This window comes from Mus caroli, unplaced genomic scaffold (genome assembly GCF_900094665.2).
Source record: "Mus caroli unplaced genomic scaffold, CAROLI_EIJ_v1.1 scaffold_11171_1, whole genome shotgun sequence".
NCBI lineage: Eukaryota > Metazoa > Chordata > Mammalia > Rodentia > Muridae > Mus > Mus caroli.
Window position 1 is genome coordinate 1,690 of NW_018390865.1, and position 18,353 is coordinate 20,042.

The window sequence follows — 18,353 nt, forward strand, 5'->3', positions numbered from 1 at the left end:
TCTCTCTCTCTCTCTCTCTCTCTCTCTCTCTCTCTCCTTTGCCTGCTTGCCATGTGGGACTGAGCAACTGCTAGATCCTTGGACTTCCATTCACATCTGCTACTGACCATTGTTAGGAGTTGGATTGCAGACTGTAAGGCATCAATAAATTCCTTTACTATATAGAGACTATCCATAAGTTCTGTGACTTTAGAGAACCCTGACTAATCCAGGAGCCCACTGAATAACTTGGTGACTCTTCCCTATGTGGTCACATTGACTAAACCTGCTTTGTCTTGAGTTACTATGAATTTGCCCCTTTAAATTTGCTTTGTAAGGATAGCTGGCCAAGCCAGGCTTATTAGAGCTGCTAGAGCACACAGGCTGTGACTCTTAACAATTGATCGATATGATTGCTGTTCTTTGTTTGTTTGTTTGTGATGGAGTCTCACTTTGTAGTCAAGGCTGTCTGATATTTGATATGTAGCTTAGACTTGTTTTGAAATCACAAACATATGTTGCCTAAGTCTGTGTACAGGACTCTATCCAAGGGTATCTCTTGGGTATTGGCCTGGCCAGAGGGGCCAAAGAAGTGTAGCTCTCTGAGAAGTAGAGGTAGCCAGAGCAAGTCAAGTTTCTGGTCCTCTTCTAAGGCCACTGAAGTGAACAGCTGGAGCTAAGGTCAGGGACACCATGCAGGAAATGACTTCAATAAAAGCTTCTGGAGAGAATTCTCAATTAGAAAATCACTCTCAAACAGTCTTTGGTGAACTAACTCATGTAATTTATTCCTTGTGTTTATGGTCTTATATACATTTTGGGATGGATTGGGGTACAAAGGCAGATGATTTCTGTTGGCTTGCTCTGAAATGTTAGGGATCCCTCATCTGCATGTTGACCATCATTGATAGTTGCTCCCACATGACTAATTCTTCAGTCCTCTCTATAGTGTATCATGGTCACAGGTTCCATGGCAGAAGCATGGTCAGGAGTAGATTTAAAAGCCTACCATTCTCAGGGGAATTGCCATGTTTCTGAATCTGCCCCACCTCACCAAGGTTTCTGTCTAGTGGTATGGTCCACTGCCCCACAATATGCTTGGCTCTGTGTCTAGTCTCTAGCATTGCAAATGTGTCACATGACTGATTTATTTGTTCACCATACTGAAAGTCTCTGATAATGACTTTTGTTGGGGATTCAGAGTTCACAGACTGTTGAACAAAGTCTTTACAGCTCAACTCCTAATTGAAGTTTATTAAACTGTCCTGAATTGTTACTCACAAATGTTTCTTTCAGATACAATCTTTCCAGCCACCAAAGTAGGAACACTTTCCAGCCTGGGCTACCTTCCTACCACTGTGCATTATATATTCTGATTCTGGGACAGGAAAGTGTCAGAGGAGTGTGGGGGTTGAAAAATGTGAGGATCCATGGTCAAATAAGACATATTTATTTACTTTGGATGAAGACTACCAGGATGGCAGCCTCCAGAAGGCACCCAGGCACACAATAACACACACCTAGAACACAGGAAAACACTGGCCTAGACATTGGAATATACAAACCACAAGATTGTAGGTATAGAGGCCTACCAAAAGGCAGTGGAAGGCAAAATCAGACACTAGCCACACATCTCCAAGTACAAAAAGAAAATTTGGATAGGACATGCCACTTTCTGAACAGAATTCCCAAAATTTCATGTCTAAAGTGAGAGCACTTCAGTCTTTGGACCTAGTCAACCCCAAGAAACAGTCCACAGTGATCCAATCAACTCTCTGATGATTAAGTCTGATTAAAGGGGTTTTAAGTGAGATCTATGATGGCATGAATAGAAGTTTAACAGAGGCCACACAGGTTGTAGGAAGATGCAGACCAGGGCTGTGACTATGGCTAGGAGGAACATTCCATTATTCATGTCTCACAGAGATAGCAGAGTCACTTGTTTTATGCAAAAGTGACTTCACTGTTGGGGGGACTTAAAATTTATCATAGAGGTAAGGGGATAGCCAGAAAGCACAGTTGAGAATTCTGTTTCATGAGATTCATTTTAATTATGAGGAGGAGGAGGAGAAGGAAGAGGAAAAGGATGATAATGTTGATAACAATAACATAACGGTGATGATGACAATGATTCCTCAAATAAAAATAGGCAGGAGATTGTGCAGGCCATCTTATTGCAAGATTTTTAAAGAACCAGTGAGCACATGAGCCTATGATTGACATGACTACTCATCAGGGAAAACTCAAAACCATAATGAGTAACCACATCACACTGATTAGCTAAAATAAGTTAAGAGAAACCATGCACAAGGAGAGACTGAAACTCAAACCTTACTGATGGGTACATATGAGTGCATAAAAGCCTTCAAACTCATTAGATAGTTCTTCAAACTGTAAAATGTAGAGTTGTCATATGACCCAGAAATTCCTTGGGCTAGGTAGCTCCAAGAGAGCATATGTCTATACACAAAATAATACATAAATGTTCATAGTAAAATTAGTACTAGATAAAAGATAGAAACAATCTAGTGCTGACCAATTTGCCCTGACTTAAGCAACAGGGTTCTCAAGAGAAGAGAACTGCAACTACAAATTTGGGGTCAGGAGACACGAAGGAAGGCACCAAGACAAAAATCCTGCTCAAGCCTCGTTTACTCTTGGGAAATGGAGGGATTTTAAAGATGAAAACCTCAAATGGTATTTGCTCAGATACACAGTCTAAACCAGGCCAAACTGGTGGTGCTAAGCAACCCATTTATGCCAAAGGAATGCCCTCACTGTAAAAAGATCTGGAAAGGAACACCCTCATTGTAAAATGTCCAAAGTCAATATGGAATGGAGCAAGATAGTGGAAGAAACAAAAGAGTGTTAGATGATGGCCCAGGGACAAGATTCCAGCAGCTTCCAGGCCCCAACACCAATTGAATAAAAACTTATTTTAGATAATATCATTATTAATATCCTTACTCAGGCAAAGAAACTAATGTCCGAAAAATATTATCTTGAGATAACAGAAAAAGACTAAGGTTGTTAATGAGATTTGGGAAAAGAATGAAGCTCTTCACCTCTCGGTCTGATTGAGACTCTTGCCATCCCAGTTACTGTGAAAGTAGCTGACATGCATACAGTAATCATTCTATGTAAGGATATTTTCAAAAGAACAGTAAAACAGCAACCATGCTTATAACCTAAGCCTGCATGATCATTCTTGTCCAGATGTAAACATGCAAATTCCTAAGAATCTTACAAGAAAACCTGTTTATAGTCCAAGAGATGTCTTGGGAGCATTCTTACCCATACTTTATCATTCCTGATTAGAATACCTATGTAAGGTACTCCTATTTAGGAAAAACAAGGAAGAGAGCTTACACATAAGGAGCTGCTGCTCTAGCCCTCTGGTATAGAAGCCAAAAGCAGCAAAAACATAGAAAATTTTGACTCCAAAAAATTCTCCAGGAGTGAGAAGAGGGAGAACACATTCCATCATGCCATCAAGCAGGAAGTGCACTGAAGATGATCTCAATAACTTCCTTAGGGGACGTGAAGTTCATGGAGAAGAGCAGTGGGATCTGTGCTCTGTAGAGTGAGCACTGTAGAGTGAGTTTTAAAGGGCAGATCCATGTTGAAACAGACTACACAGAGAAAATAAAATTGGGCGGGGGGGAGGTAAAAAAAAAAGAACAGAGCTTTCCAGACAAGAGAAAATAACATAGCCTGGTTTGGGAAGATGAAGAGGAGGATGGCAGGGAAGTCTCTGGAGAAAGCTGGGGTGAGGAAGAAGCAGAGCAGAGTGGAGAAACTGTGTCAGAAGATATTAAGACAAAGGGGAAGATAGCAATGGGTCAGCAGTTTCAGTGATGTGGAACCAAAGTGGCCCCAAGAATGTGAGTTAAGATAGAAGATGGTCAAACTGGTTGTTGGTCAAAGCACGGAAATAGGAGAAACATAAAGAAACAGGAGGTTGAAATCCCCTACCGCTCATGGAGGACAGATCAAGACAGAGGTTGCAGAGGAAGCCAAACCTTTCCCCAAGCAAGATGAGCAAGACAGCCACAGGCTAAAGGTCATGCAGCTGTGCTCACTCCCTGCTGGGAAAAGGGTTAGCAGACTCTTGTGGAAAATGGAGCTGAGCAGAGAAGATGAGCACCCTGGAGAAATCCAAAATGCACCCCAGTGGGCTTCAGGGAGGTAGAGTTGGGAGAAAAGCTCCCCCCATCCATAAGTCACACGGAGAGCACGTGGAGTGGAAAGCTTTATCTAGACTGAGTGCACCACAGAGGTTGAAACTGTGTGAGCTCTCAGGCTCAACCAAACCAAAATTTGATATTGTCTAGGAGAACTAAATGAATGATCCTGTAGACAGGATGAGCCTTTCCTGTGTCTGTGAAGTCCTCCTAATGTTCCTATTTCCTAGCAAGACTTCTTTCTGCCTGGAAGTTCTGCTTATGAGTTTGCCCTCATATAGCCTCATTCTTTGTAGTTCTAAAAGCTTGTCCTTAAATAACTAAACAAAGAAATACTGGATCTCTATTAACTATAAAGGAGATTGAGAGTTTCTCAGTAACTTTGTAAGATATAACATCTGAGAACCACCAAAGCCACACATGAAGTTACTGCTGAGTCACTGCAGCCATGCTCTCCTTGAGAGCCCTGCATGCTTAGGTGTGTCTCATTCTCTTTTTTCCTACTTTTCTTCCCTTTATGTATTACTTATTTTAATTATATTTGTGTTTGCTTCTCAATAAATCTATCTCCATCTCATACTGTCTCTTAATGAAATTTCTTTCTGTGCCAAATTCAAGAATGGTGGACTCACTTGAGTTGAGATTTCTGGACAAAATCCAGCTCCTACAGATGGCATCCTATAGCAAGACTGTTGTCTGTGCCCCAGTCACAGCCACCTTGAACACTTAAGGCTGAGCCTCTGAAACATCAGGTTAGTAATAGAATACCACACACATGAGCACATATTCTGTTCACAAGAAATGCTCATGACTGATGAGAAAAGCATGAAATGCATTAGTATTTGACAGGAGAGTAGGACTAGTGTTTAAGAAATTGGCTTTGAGCTGGGTAGTGGTGGCACACACCTTTAATCCCAGAACTTCAGACACAGAGGCAGGCAGATTTCTGAGTTTGAGGCCAGCCTGGTCTGTAGAGTGAGATTCCCAGGACAGCTAGGGCTACACAGAGAAAGAGTGACTTGATAAAAACAAAACAAGAACAACAAACAAACAAACAAAAGGAAATGGGCTTTGATACTGGGCACCCTCCACATCCCCCATGTCCCACCCCAAACCAAGAATGCTATTAAAAACCACCAATGATTCTCTTTGTCACACAGCAAAAACTCCTGCTATTTTCCCTTTCCCTAAGGGCCCACCCAGTTTTTTTTTCCCAACCTTCACCAGTCCTCTTCTTGCAGAGGATAGAGCTGGAGGCAGCCTATCTCTCTGCAGGTGGCCAGAGGCACTAAACAGGAAATCCCTGCCCTGAAGTGAATGAATAAAAAGGTCAGCTGAATCTGGAAGGCTGCTGTGTTAAGCTATAGGGGACATCCAGGCTGAAAAAGCTACATTGAGCAGCAGCTACTCTGGTAGGTTTTTTGCCTGGCTCAGATTGGGGTTGTGGGACCTGTATAAGTCAGTTTTAGAATACGAAGGCTGAATCCAAGAGGGAGACCAGGAATATTAAGTTAGGGAAAGAGAGAGCTGGGAGCTGGTGTGTGATGGGTATTTTAAAAAGGAGACTCCATGAGGAACCCCAGCTGGCCAGTGTCAGGGAGGCTGATCCTGGGGCCTGGGACCTAGGCTGTGTGGGCTCCTCCTCTACTAGTTAGGTTAGGGGCTGCAAGGTGTTAGCAGCCTCTTCACAGGCCTTCTTCCATGCTTCTTCTCAGTGCCTACAATTGGCAATTTGACTGCTTTAGCCTTCTCTCTTCATTTCTTACAAAAGCGAACTCTTACATCAGGTCCTTTTAAACATCTGGGGGTCTCTGGTCCAAATTAGAGCATTGCTCATTCCCATTTATAAAACAATTCACTCCATGCTGACAGTAAGGTAATCATGTCTTTGATTAATTTATCTGAGTATTCCCTTTATCTGACTCTGCTTCCAGGAGCTTACTCTTAGGATTTCAGACATCTCCCTTACCTTCGCAGAACTCCAGAATATGGAGGATGGTGGACAGCAATCAGTAAGAGAAAGATTACACTTAAGAGTGATTAGCAGAACTGGGAACGGGCAGCTGCACTAGGGTAGGACAGCAGAGGCCCTGAGGCTGTCCTGTTCAAATGAAGTTGGGAAGCGGGAGGAGTTTGAACTCAGTGACAGGGATGGGGTAGGAGAACTTCTAGGTGAAGTCAACAGCACTTCAAGGACTCAGAAGCAACTTTAAAGTGACATAAGGACAGGCAGGAATGCAGGAGGAGGGGCAAGCTGGGTCTGATGAGAGGACCAACAAGAGGGTAATTCATTTGATATAAAGCAGCCCCACCTTTCCCTCAGAGCCCTGGGAGACTTCAGGGAAGGACCCAGAGGATCTAAGTACACTCCCAGGATGTTGTGTCCCTCTGTCTGAAGAGTAGGAAGAAGCATGGGTTGAGGTATCCTGAGGCTCCCTAGGCTTTTGATCTGTATTTTAGCACAGTACCATGCACTCTGAAACATACTTCCAGGGTTCAAGAGTCATATGACAGTGAGAGCACAGTCATGGGATGTGCAGTGACTCAGACCTGGGTTAAGGCATCTGGAGCAGTGACGTAGTCTGGGCCAAGCTGTCCATTTATCTGGAAGCTGAGGCATGCTCAAGAGAAAAGCAGCCTGGGTGTCTGCAGAGGATACAAGGTTCACTGAGCAGTCACTGCAAGGGAATGCTCCCTGCTACACAACAGAGTTAATAACACCAGCCTGTCGTTGGGTCTCATTCAGCATCTCAGTGTCTTTCCTGTCTAACTGCAAATGGGCACCCTCTAATGCACACCTGGGTATCCCAGGAGACTTATTCACAGGCAGAGTCCAGAATGCAGAGTTGCTGAAGGCAGGCTAGAAGACCTAGATGCTCCTGTTTGTTTCCTTCCTTGCTTCCTCTTCTCTTCCTGCTTCTCTTTAGCCAAAGCTCAACATTCTCTTCAGAAGATATGTATGTGTGAGTATGGAAGGAGACTAGGGCCAGCCTCTCTCTGCTGTGTCCTGGGTTTGTGTTTCTGATAATCTTTCCTTTCTTTTCCTTTCTCTGTAGATGAGAAAGAAGGTAGCATGGTCTGCTGCCATGGCCACACTTCCTAATAACTTTAAAAATGAATAGACTGTGACCTAGAATGAATTTTTGAGATTCAATTTAAAGTACATATGATCTTGGAATATCAATCAGAAGTAGACTCCCAAGTTTCCCTGCTTCAGAACAATGACCTTCACCTCTGTGTTGAGTTCCATATCTCCTTTCCCTCCAGATTCTGCATCATGAGTACTCTGTCTGAAGCAAATGGCACCTTTGCCATCCATCTATTGAAGATGCTATGTCAAAGCAATCCTTCCAAAAATATATGTTTTTCTCCTGTGAGCATCTCCTCTGCTCTAGCTATGGTTCTCTTGGGTGCAAAGGAGCAGACTGCAGTCCAGATATCTCAGGTATGTTCTCTGTCATAACCCTACCCATGTCACATGCATAAGAACTGCTGATAAGGGACAGTAGGAATGTGCACACACTGTTTTATGGAGCAAGGGCTAAAGAAGAAGGCGAGAGTCTCCTCCAGTAAGACTTCTTTAAGGGCAATAAGATTTCCTGAGTAACAATTAGGGTGGAACTCTCAATACTTTGTTTAGAATTCATTTACCAGTGGTGCATAAATTATTTCATGGTATACCTTGTCCCCATGCAATTCTTTCAGGAATATGAATTAAGGGCCAGATAGCAAACTCATGGTTCTACTTTAATTATAAATGGGTGTTTTTGACATATTTCAATTACAAATAGCTGAGAGTAGTTAAAGGGCAACAGTTCAGATATATTTTATATAGATTTGTAGTCTTCAAAAGTATCAGAAGTACACAGACTATGACATTTATAGCTATTGCATTGTTAAAAATAATTTGTCTGCTCCTGACAGTACTCCCTTTACATTTTGGAGAGTGTTGCTATAGTAAGCCAGCCCGCGGCCTACATGAACCGGGTATTACTGGTAGGCAGGCTGGGGCTGAAAGAGAGACTAGGTGGCGAGAGAAGCATGAGGCCAAGAGAAACTTTCTCTGGTGTAGGATAAGTAAGCCTTTTACTTTTGGATAGATGGTACAGTGCTTTATCTAAACTGACAAACTGATGGACTGGATGTCATGTGTACCTCATACTATGTAATTTACTTCTCATGATTTTTTTCAATTTATATCAGGGAGAAGAGGTTTTTTGTTTGATTGTTTGATTTTAATTTTGTCATTATTCTTATTGTTACTTTTATTGCACATAAAAGGTGACATGAAGGTAGGGGTTCCATAATAATTTCATTGACTAAATAAAGATGGCATAAGCCAATCTCTGGATGAAGATATAGAGGCAGGATTTCCAGACCCTAGAAAAGAAGAGGAGGACATGCTATAGAGAGAAATCTTTTTCACCCGGGCTGAAGAGTGGAGAAGATGGATACCATGTATTCCAGGGGACTGTTAGACCCGGTGGTGGACTCAACCCCCAGAAGAATTCCAACATAGGATACCTGATGAGCTTAGGACAATAGATTCTGTGCCCAGCAGTTGTGTCATCTAGCTGATTTTAGATTTTAAAATTGTCTGGTGTTTTCCATCAGTGGCAAATCAGGTGGACAAGAGAGAGTATACAGCCACAAGGCAGTCCCAGCCAAGAGGGTAGATGGCCAGTGGACCACAAGCAGTAGCTCCAGGCATTTTCAGGAGGGAAGGTTTGCTGAGCAGCTTAGCTAAGACAGCCAGAGGAAAGGACATTCTCAAGAACATATCAGCTGCCAACATGGTGGCCTCTGTTCTCTGAGCATAGCCAAGATCTTCAGAAAGCTTTACCTAGGAATGGGGGCTGACTAGATGGCAGACAAGTGATGGTTAGTTCCAAAAGTTAGCCAAAGTAAGAGAGGTTTTTAAAATTACATGCAACAACACCTGGTGGCATAGGCCTTTAATTACAGCTACTAAGGAGACTGGATTAGGAGGATCCCAAGTCCAAGTCTAGCCTGGGAAAGTGTAGTTTCAAATTAAAAAAAAAAATGTAAAGGTATAGGAATGGTGTTTTTAGAGTTATAACTTAGGTTCCATCCCAAATACTGCAAGGTAAGAAAAAAAGATGTTGAAATTATTTGAAAGAGTTTGCTGATATCTATCTTCTTTTTAGAGCAACAGACTTGGTTACTATTCATTGGCAAGTAAGGATAACTCTTGCCCTTAATTATGTCCAACTTTACTTTCATCAGCCAAGATACTCTAAGGGGTAAATGTGTGTAGCTAGTCCACATGCTGACTGGGCATTGGGTTTATTATTATTATTATTATTATTATTATTATTATTATTATTATTTTGGTTTTTTTCGAGACAGGGTTTCTCTATATAGCCCGGGCTGTCCTGGAACTCACTTTGTAGACCAGGCTGGCCTCGAACTCAGAAATCCACCTGCCTCTGCCTCCCAAGTGCTGGGATTAAAGGTGTGCACCACCATGCCTGGCTGGGTTTATTATTTTTAACAAACATCCTGAGAGCATTGCAGGAGATTAGGAATGGGTTCCTGACCTCAGAGCATTCCAGGACAGGCAGGAGCCATTTGCCTAAGAAAAGAACCTTCAGCACACAGCTCCACAGTGGCAAGTCATCACTGTGGCTCTGTGGTTTTCCGGGACTTTCTTTCTCATGAAGATCCTTTCGGTATAAGTACTCGGTCTCATCATCTCCAAATATAGTCCATGAGGCCATGCATATGGAGAGAGGCTTCTTCCTAATTTGTTCTCATGGTCTTTTCTAGGTTTAGGTTCACTAAAATAAACACTTATACAGATCTTATGTATGTGAATGACAGGTGTGTATGTGTGAGTGTGTGTGTGTGTGTGTGTACATGCCTTTGTGTACCTCTTTTTACATGGGGGTACAGATTCAGAACTGGGTGTCTTACTCTCATCTGTTCCTGCCAGTGCTGGGATGACCTCCATGCATCACTGGACCCATCTTCTGTGTGTACTGAGACTATAACTCAGATCCTCAGATACTTTACTCTTAGAGCCATCCAGTTACCTCGACAATTCCTTTTGAAACAAAATGGTTCATCACTGAGCGAATGTTTCATCTTTTCCTTCTCAGGCACTAGGTTTGAATAAAGAGAAAGACATCCATCAGGGATTCCTGAGGCTTCTCAGGAATCTGAACAAGCCAGACAGAAAGTACTCCCTTATAGTGGCCAACAGGCTCTTTGCAGACAAAACTTGTGAAGTCGTCCAAGTAAGTTGTATCAGTAGAATGATAGCAATTGAACTCAAAGTAGTTGTTGCTACATATCCTGGGAAAAAGGAACCTAGAAAATGGGAAAAAGCTATACATTAATTTCTACTCAGTATATGGGTACACAGCTATAATACCTGTAATGAGAAGGCTGAGATACGAGGGCCACAAGTTCGAGGCCAGCCTAGGCTACATTGTGAGATTCATTTAAATGACCTTCCCCAACAGCCCAAAACCACAATTTTATAATCATACCTTGAAATATTTCTTATTTAACTACTTGTAACTTTTATTAATCCATGTATGAGTATTCCCACTTGCAAAGGCCCATTACATGATAATGTTTGTTGTTTAAGGTGATATCTACACTTATTTTAGTTTTGTTTTCTTAAAGCCATACTTTACAGAAGGTTATGAAGCTTGTTTAAATATTATTTTTTAATGCCACCTTCTCAAAATTTTCTTTCCAAAGACCTTTAAGGAGTCCTGTTTTCGCTTCTATGATTCAGAGATGGAGCAGGTCAACTTTTTCAAAGCTGCAGTGGAGTCCAGGCAACGCATAAACATGTGGGTCTCCAAACAGACTGAAGGTCAGAATTTCAAGTTACTTCATATACCACATTCTTTTCCTTTCCATCCACCCCTCTCTTCTTCCTTCTCTGCCCTTTCTCTTAATTCCCTTCTCCCGACTCTACACTGATCTCACAGTCATTTCAGAATCAACGTCATTCAGACTATCTAGACCACCGCGTATAATCTAGAACTCTGTGAATGTGTGGAGGTTCTACTCAGACACTTAGATTTTAAACAGAGTTGTTTGTATATTTCCCTAGGACAGAGGAAGGCTGATGCAAATGTGATGAGAACGCATGAGCCTGATTTCCAACAGTTTACATTAGAGGACATGGTTTTTCTGCAGTGATCACAGGTCATGTGATTCCACAATCTCTGAGATGGGGATTGACTGATAGACCTTCCCCTAATCCACCCTGGTGGCTGCTTGTTCCAAGAGTCTGTGCTATCTCTGCTCTCACCATCTTTACCTCTGAAGAGAAGTCCTGTTTCTGCTTCCAGGGTTCCTTCACCTAATCCCTTACTTACATTTGATGAAACTAGACTTCATTTCCATTGACAATACTCTGGGAGGACTGCTCAGTTACATTAACCTGAAAGAGTCCCCAATTTGGCATTGAAGTTTTATGTTTTGATGTCAGATATGACAGATTCCAGGACTGACCTTTGCAATCATTGGGATCATTGTTTGATGTCTGAACCATTCAGATGCCTCTGAGTCACTAGGTACATTCTTCTAAAAGACAGAGAGTATAGAAGGAAAATCTTTCTTAGACTCACCAATTATTTGATATTTTCTCATTAGAGTTTTACCTCTTGTGCTCTCTTGATATTATAAATTAGCAAGGATTGTCTTGATCAGGGAAAGACTACCCATTAATAGAGAAGAAAGGAATCTGTCCCCTGGCCTTCGTTATATCTTCCTGGAATGGACTCCAAGGTGTGAAATAATATCTCTTTCACAAACTACTTTTTGCCTTTGTTTCTCTGACATGTTGTGGTATGTTAGAACTGAGCTTGACCATGGAATGCTAGATGAAACTCTATATTCTATATTCTATATTCTATATTCTATATTCTATATTCTATATTCTATATCCTATATCCTATATCCTATATCCTATATCCTATATCCTATATTCTATATTATAATGTGTTAGTACTAAGTGTTCTCTAGAGGACCAGAATGAATACCTATTATAAAGGAGATTTAATAGATTACCATTCACAGTACAGGCTGAATAGTCAGTTGGCCACTAGTCATCTCCATGTGGAGAGGTTAAGAATCTGGTAACCTCTGAGTCTATGAAGTTGGAGACCTCAGGAGCCTCAGTCTGGCATGGAAGGCCTAGAGGATTCTGCAGAGCCACTATTGTTGTCCTCATCACAGCCAAATCAGTTGTCAGCTAAAAATGTCTAGTATGGTGGTTTGAATAGACCAGATCCCCTCACAAGCAAGGCCTGAAAGCAAGCAGGCAAGAGCAGTGCTGTTTGACTCTCTGACCGTTGTATCTGGCAGCACAACAATGCGTTATCCACCCTGAGGAGCTTTCTCTCTATCAGTTACTCTTTCTAGGAAAAGTCCTCACAGACCCACAGAGAAACAGGACTCTTAGCAGATTCCAGGTGCACTCAAAATGGCAACCAACAGCAGCCATCCCAGGGGGCAACAGTGGTTTCTCTCACATTTCCTCCTTGTTTGGTTCTCCATCTGCTTTTCACAAACCTGCTTTCCTTGAGGGACTTCCAAATCTTCCTCCATCCTCAGCTTCCTGATGTTCCTCTAGTGTTCCTGACCTCCTGTATCAAAGCTGTTTCATGGTGTTTGGTTTGATTTACTTTTTAATATATTTATCTAAATTCAGCTAATTTGAACACATGTGTTTGGATCTGCCCACATGTTCTGTCAGTTTTAGTCTCACACGTATATAAAATGAACCGGAATGAAATCTCTGCTTTCTCAAAAGGCAAAATCCCAGAGTTGTTGCCAGATGACTCAGTTAATTTCCAGACCAGGCTGGTTCTTGTCAATGCCTTATATTTCAAAGGGATGTGGGCTCGCCAGTTTTGCAAAGAATCCACCAGGGAAATGCCATTTTACATAAACAAGGTAAGGAACAGTATCTAGAACTCCATGCCATTGTGATGAAGAAATTCTATGGAAAATTTGAATCATGAATGCATAGGTCAAGGTTCAGTGATAGAGATTGCAAAGCCTGTGTGGGGCACTGGCCTTGGCACTCAGCTCAGAAAGAAATAAATCAGGAAATCACACACACACACACACACACACAAAAAAACATTTGAGTCCATAAATGTTGACTTTTATCGCTTCTGATACTTTCTCATAACCTTTGTTACAACCTCATTCTAAAAATGCAAGTTTCCTTTTACGTTCCTTATAGAAAAAACTGAGGTGCTAAGGTGATAGAAAACATGTATAGAGCATGAGGCAGAGTAAAACGAAATATGCAAACATTTATATAATTGAGTATTTTTAACTAAAATAAACATTTTATATTATTGGTCGATTTACATTAGTAAGCATTAATTATAGATTTCTAACACTGAAAATAAGCAATTAAGATCTCTTGTGAATTAGAGTGTAATTTGAATTAAAATAGATTTTCCTATGATATATCCAATCCATATAAAGTAGAATTTATTCCATTTTGAACATTATGAATGTTAAACTTCCAATAGCTTTTTTATTAGCAGCACAATAAGAAAAAAATTATAAAATAATGCATTCTTTTATAGGGAAGTTTAATACTTAATATGCATAGTCTTTAGCAAATTTTTATATTTATTGTATAACTGCTACTAAAGTCTTCATTCATAGATGGCTACTTTTGTATTTAAAAATGCTGCTAGACTATTAGAAATGAACCAACTGGAAAAAAATGACAGAAAGATGCATAAGGCTCTGTCCTGATGGCTCCTAACTTGTAATGGGTAGCAAGAATCTTCTGCACTGGGATAGGTCATCAGACTGTTCCTGCCTCACACAGATACATGGACATCTGTCCCCATGGTTTCCATCTTGTAGTAACTTAACTTGGGCTCTCCTTTCCCTCTGATGGGCTATCAGGATGTAGTGCTGCTCTAAGCCTGTGAGTGTCTGTGCTCCTGAGCTTGCTGCTCAGTAATAGGCTAGAAGGTTAGGATCCATCATGAACCTTTGAGCATATAGGCTTCATTGTCCAGGTTGTTTTCTGAGAGGTTGTATCTTTGTGTTGTGCTATTCAAAATCCAATGGACATATCCTGGCCTACTTTATGATAAATTTTTTCTGTTATTTAGAGTTGACTACGCTCCTGTTTTAGATGTAATTGTTGACCATATCAAATGGCGTAAATCCTACATCTGAAGTGCTAATCTTGTTTCCATTAGTGCAACAACCTCTCTGAGATAGTCAAATTCAAGTAGGACATCCCAGAACTTTCAGTGTGGGCCCATTGGCCCAATCACTCCAGGTTGTGCTGGTGCAATAAAGCATGGTGAAAATGCATGGTAAAGACTTCTATACCTCACAGCATACTAGAAGCAAAAGAGAGAAAGAGCAAGGGGCTAGAGTGCCAATATGTCCTTCAGGGCCACCCCTTTAAAAATATTTAGTTTTCTCCGATTAGTTGCTACATGTAGCTCTTAGTAGTGCCTATCAGGTGACAAAGGCTTTGAAACATGAGTGTTTGTGGAACATTTAAACCCAACAATAGGGTTTTGGAATTAATATTAATATTAATATATTGAATGCTAACTTTCTTTTTCTAGATAACACGTTGTCTTTCTATATTATATATCTCTATATATATCATAATAATTTTTGGTTTGGGTTTTTTATTTTTGATTTTGGTGTGTGTGTATGTGTGAGTGTGTGTGTGTATACATTTGAAATTGACATAAACAAAAAAAAAAGAAGGACTCTAAATTGAGAAATTGCATCCATAAGATTGTTCTAGAGGAAAATCTTTTGAGCATCTTCTTGATTGCTGGAGAAGGGAGCAGCACATTGTGGGTGGTACTGACATTGGGCAAGTGGTCCTGAGTTATGAAAGAAAGCAGGCTGAGAAGTCCATGGGGGCATGCCAATAAGTTACATTCCTTCATGGCTTAAGCCTGATTTCTGTCCCTGCATTCCCCCAGAAATGGAATGTGAACTCAGAGTTGTAATCAGGTAAATACTTTCATCCCAAAGTTGCTTTTTAGCATTTTTTTTTTTAGTCTCACAGGGAACATCCTATCAGAGATAGTCCTATATTTGCTGACATTCAGTATTTTTAATGAAATCAGGAAGAGTCAGGCAGACACTGTCAAAACGTTCACTGAAACATGAATACTGTTTACATTGTGAGTGCTGAAAATTTCACTGTGAGCCCTAAAATTAACTGCACCTCATTTGGAAATCTTGACTTTTCTCAATAATATGTTTTATGTCATGTATTTGTCTACTCAGGATGAGAAAAGGCCAGTGCAGATGATGTGTCAGACAGGCACGTTTAAGTTCGCCTTTGTGGATGAGTTGCCAGCTAGATTGCTGATAATGCCCTACGAAGGCATGGAGCTGAGCTTGATGGTCCTGCTCCCAGAGAAGGGTGTGGACCTCAGCAAGGTAAGCCAGGAGAATCTACAGCGTTCATCAGTCTAAATGCCTTCCAAAAGAATCCAGTGTCCCTGCTGTCCTTTGTCATTAGAACAAATCTCAAGGACTTTGCCTTCATTATTTCCATTTGAAGGGGTGGTACTCACAGACTGTGCTTCAAGTTATATATTAGAAGAGGGCTTTGGACATAAAGTGTTGTGTGCAAGATTCTCATGGTAAGGTTTGTGCCCTTGCCATATAACAGAAATTCATCATTAGAATGGGCAATGGCTACCTAATAGGATGAAATCAAGGCAACTCAAATAGTTGAACTTAGCAGTTGGAAAATAAGCCCCCCTCCATAAATATAATCCATGTCATGACCATTGTCAGTATTTTATTTATTATCTGAGATCATAAATTAGACAAAAATATTTCACTTTTAGTCAGCAAAGAGGAAGAGGTGTCAGGCAGGTCATTGTTACAAATCTTGGCCTTCCTAGCAGCAGGGTTTTCAATGGTGTGTGAGCCATCTTCTGAATGGTGGGCAGTGGAGTGTGCGTGACACAAAGCGTCTTCGTAAGCAGAGCAGCCCACCAGGCTCTCAGCATCCAGCTTCATAAATGTGCCATCACTTTTTTAGAGTGTTAGCTAGTTTTCATCACTGACAAGATGCCTGACATGAGTAACCCAGGGCAGGAAGGATGTATGTTGGTTCACTGTTTCAGAGGGTTTGTTGCAAGTTACACGGTAGCAACATTGTCTGGCGTTGTGGCAGATGAATGTGGTAGTGAATACAGGCCATTTAGTTGCTAGCATGCATAGAAAGGAGAAAGGACACATAAGATCAAAGATGAGTTTTCAAGAACACCTCTAGCAGCAATGGCTTTCATTCAGCTAGACCCATGTCATGCCTCAAATTTTAGCTGCCTCCCAAAAGCTTGCCACAGCTTCAAAACAAGGGTCTACTATGAGCCTTTGGGTTGAATTTCACATTAAAGCCCTCACGGCTCACAAAACACGTGTAATTTGGCCCTGGATCAACCTCTTTTCTGGTCTTGGCTCACAACAAGAGTTATTTCATTCAGATTTGTAATTTTTATTTTAGCAGCAATAAGTTACTATCTTTGAAACTAAGTCTAGTCCAAGGAAACAAAAACAAATACAATGTAAACCACCATCAGCTGGACATGGGTACCTATCACAATAAAAGATTTATCAGCAGTGATTTAAATGAGGACAGCCAGGTTTGTCTCCCCTGGCTGCTTGGCGTCTCTGCCTATCAACGAAGCCACATATAAACTAATAAGACAGCGGGATCCTCATTCTGACTTTCCATGCGAATACTCATTGCCCTTGTATGACAATGGAGGTTACTGCGAGTAGGAGTGTTCATGTGGCTCTGTTTAAGACATCAACTATGAATCTGAAAGTCTCTAATTCTTCTTTTCAGGTGGAAAATGATCTCACTTTTGAAAAGTTAATAGCCTGGACCAAACCAGACATTATGTGGTCCACTGAGGTTAAGGTTTTTCTTCCAAAATTTAAACTGCAAGAGGATTATGAGATGAAATCTGTGCTTCAGTGCTTGGGAATTGCGGATGTCTTCGAAAAAGAAAAGGCTGACTTATCAGCAATGTCTCCAGAGAGAAACCTATGTCTGTCCAAGTTTATTCACAAGAGTGTAGTGGAGGTCAATGAGGAAGGCACAGAGGCTGCAGCAGCATCCTCCGCTGAGGGTATCATTCCCCTCTGCTTAGGTGGTGGCCCATCATGGTTCTGTGCTGACCACCCCTTCCTTTTCTTCATCAGGCACAACCAAACCAACAGCATCCTGTTCTGTGGCAGGTTCTCATCTCCATAAAGGCACATTACTATGTGGGGAGAGTTCACACTCCAGCATCTCCACCACTCCTACAGCTCTGTGAGAATGGGCAAAGAGAGGGAAACCATGTTCAAAGATGAAGGCACTTTCTCCCTGTCAGCCTGATCTTATGATGCCTGTTTTCACCTTTCCCTAGCCTGAATGCACCTGTGCTCTTTGCACAGTTATGTCTAACCATGCTATATACCCTCTGTTATGCCACTGATACCCATAACTTATAGTCAATTATGTAGAACCAGTTAGAAGGGATTTTACTGTACAAGACTTGCTACTCTTGCAGAGGACCAAGGAACATTTCCCACCACTCACCTGACTGCTCACAAGCCCTGAAATTCTAGTTCCCATCTATTACTTGATTTTTTTTTTTTTTTTGGCTTCTACTGGCTCTTGTATGCATATGTGCACTTATCCAGACTGAGGATTTTACAAAGCAGTAAATTTAAATTTACAAACAAGTAAATTTTAAAAAAATAAAGGAAATTTTAAGAGTGCCAAGGGTTTTACTAATGGTTGAATAATTTTGACTATGTGATTTTTTGGATTTAATGCAATTAATCTTGTAACAAAATAAAAAAAATTATGTGTAGGTATCAGTGACATGCCATGATCTTATTTTCATCCCCTTTCAAACACACTGTGCAACCATCAAACAGTGACTCTGAGGGACCTTGAAAGGTATTCTGCTTCCTGGTTGAGCTAAGTCTAGAAACTTCTGAGACCCTGAAGGGACAGTAGGAGCTTTGCCTGGTCCTGGGAACCAGGCACTTCTCACTAGCTGCAGTTCCTGATAGATTTGTAGCCATCAGTCATATAAGGGCAATGTCCCAAGTGCCTCCACAAGTAGAGGACATGACCTATGGTCACGTAGGCTCAAGACAGATCTCCATTTT

At 41.2% G+C, this 18,353-nt stretch overlaps 1 protein-coding gene across 1 annotated transcript; it reads left to right on the plus strand.

Annotated features, from left to right (window-relative positions):
• The first annotated feature begins 5,388 nt into the window (after positions 1 to 5,388).
• Positions 5,389 to 18,053, plus strand: LOC110288876 (serpin B9-like). The gene is made up of 7 exons (XM_021155117.1): positions 5,389 to 5,575; positions 7,431 to 7,608; positions 10,286 to 10,423; positions 10,896 to 11,013; positions 12,964 to 13,106; positions 15,453 to 15,608; positions 17,032 to 18,053. Exons 2-7 carry the CDS (start codon positions 7,441 to 7,443, stop codon positions 17,440 to 17,442), a joined length of 1,134 nt encoding a protein of 377 aa, XP_021010776.1. The 5' UTR covers positions 5,389 to 5,575; positions 7,431 to 7,440; the 3' UTR covers positions 17,443 to 18,053.
• Positions 18,054 to 18,353: the final 300 nt, after the last annotated feature.

Bases quoted from the DNA above. Each gene is read 5' to 3' on its own strand.
- LOC110288876 (XM_021155117.1), top strand. From the start codon at position 7,441: ATGAGTACTCTGTCTGAAGCAAATGGCACCTTTGCCATCCATCTATTG. The intron at 7,609-10,285 runs GTATGTTCTCTG...TTTCCTTCTCAG, and splicing joins CTGCAGTCCAGATATCTCAG to GCACTAGGTTTGAATAAAGA. The intron at 11,014-12,963 runs GTCAGAATTTCA...CTTTCTCAAAAG, and splicing joins GGTCTCCAAACAGACTGAAG to GCAAAATCCCAGAGTTGTTG.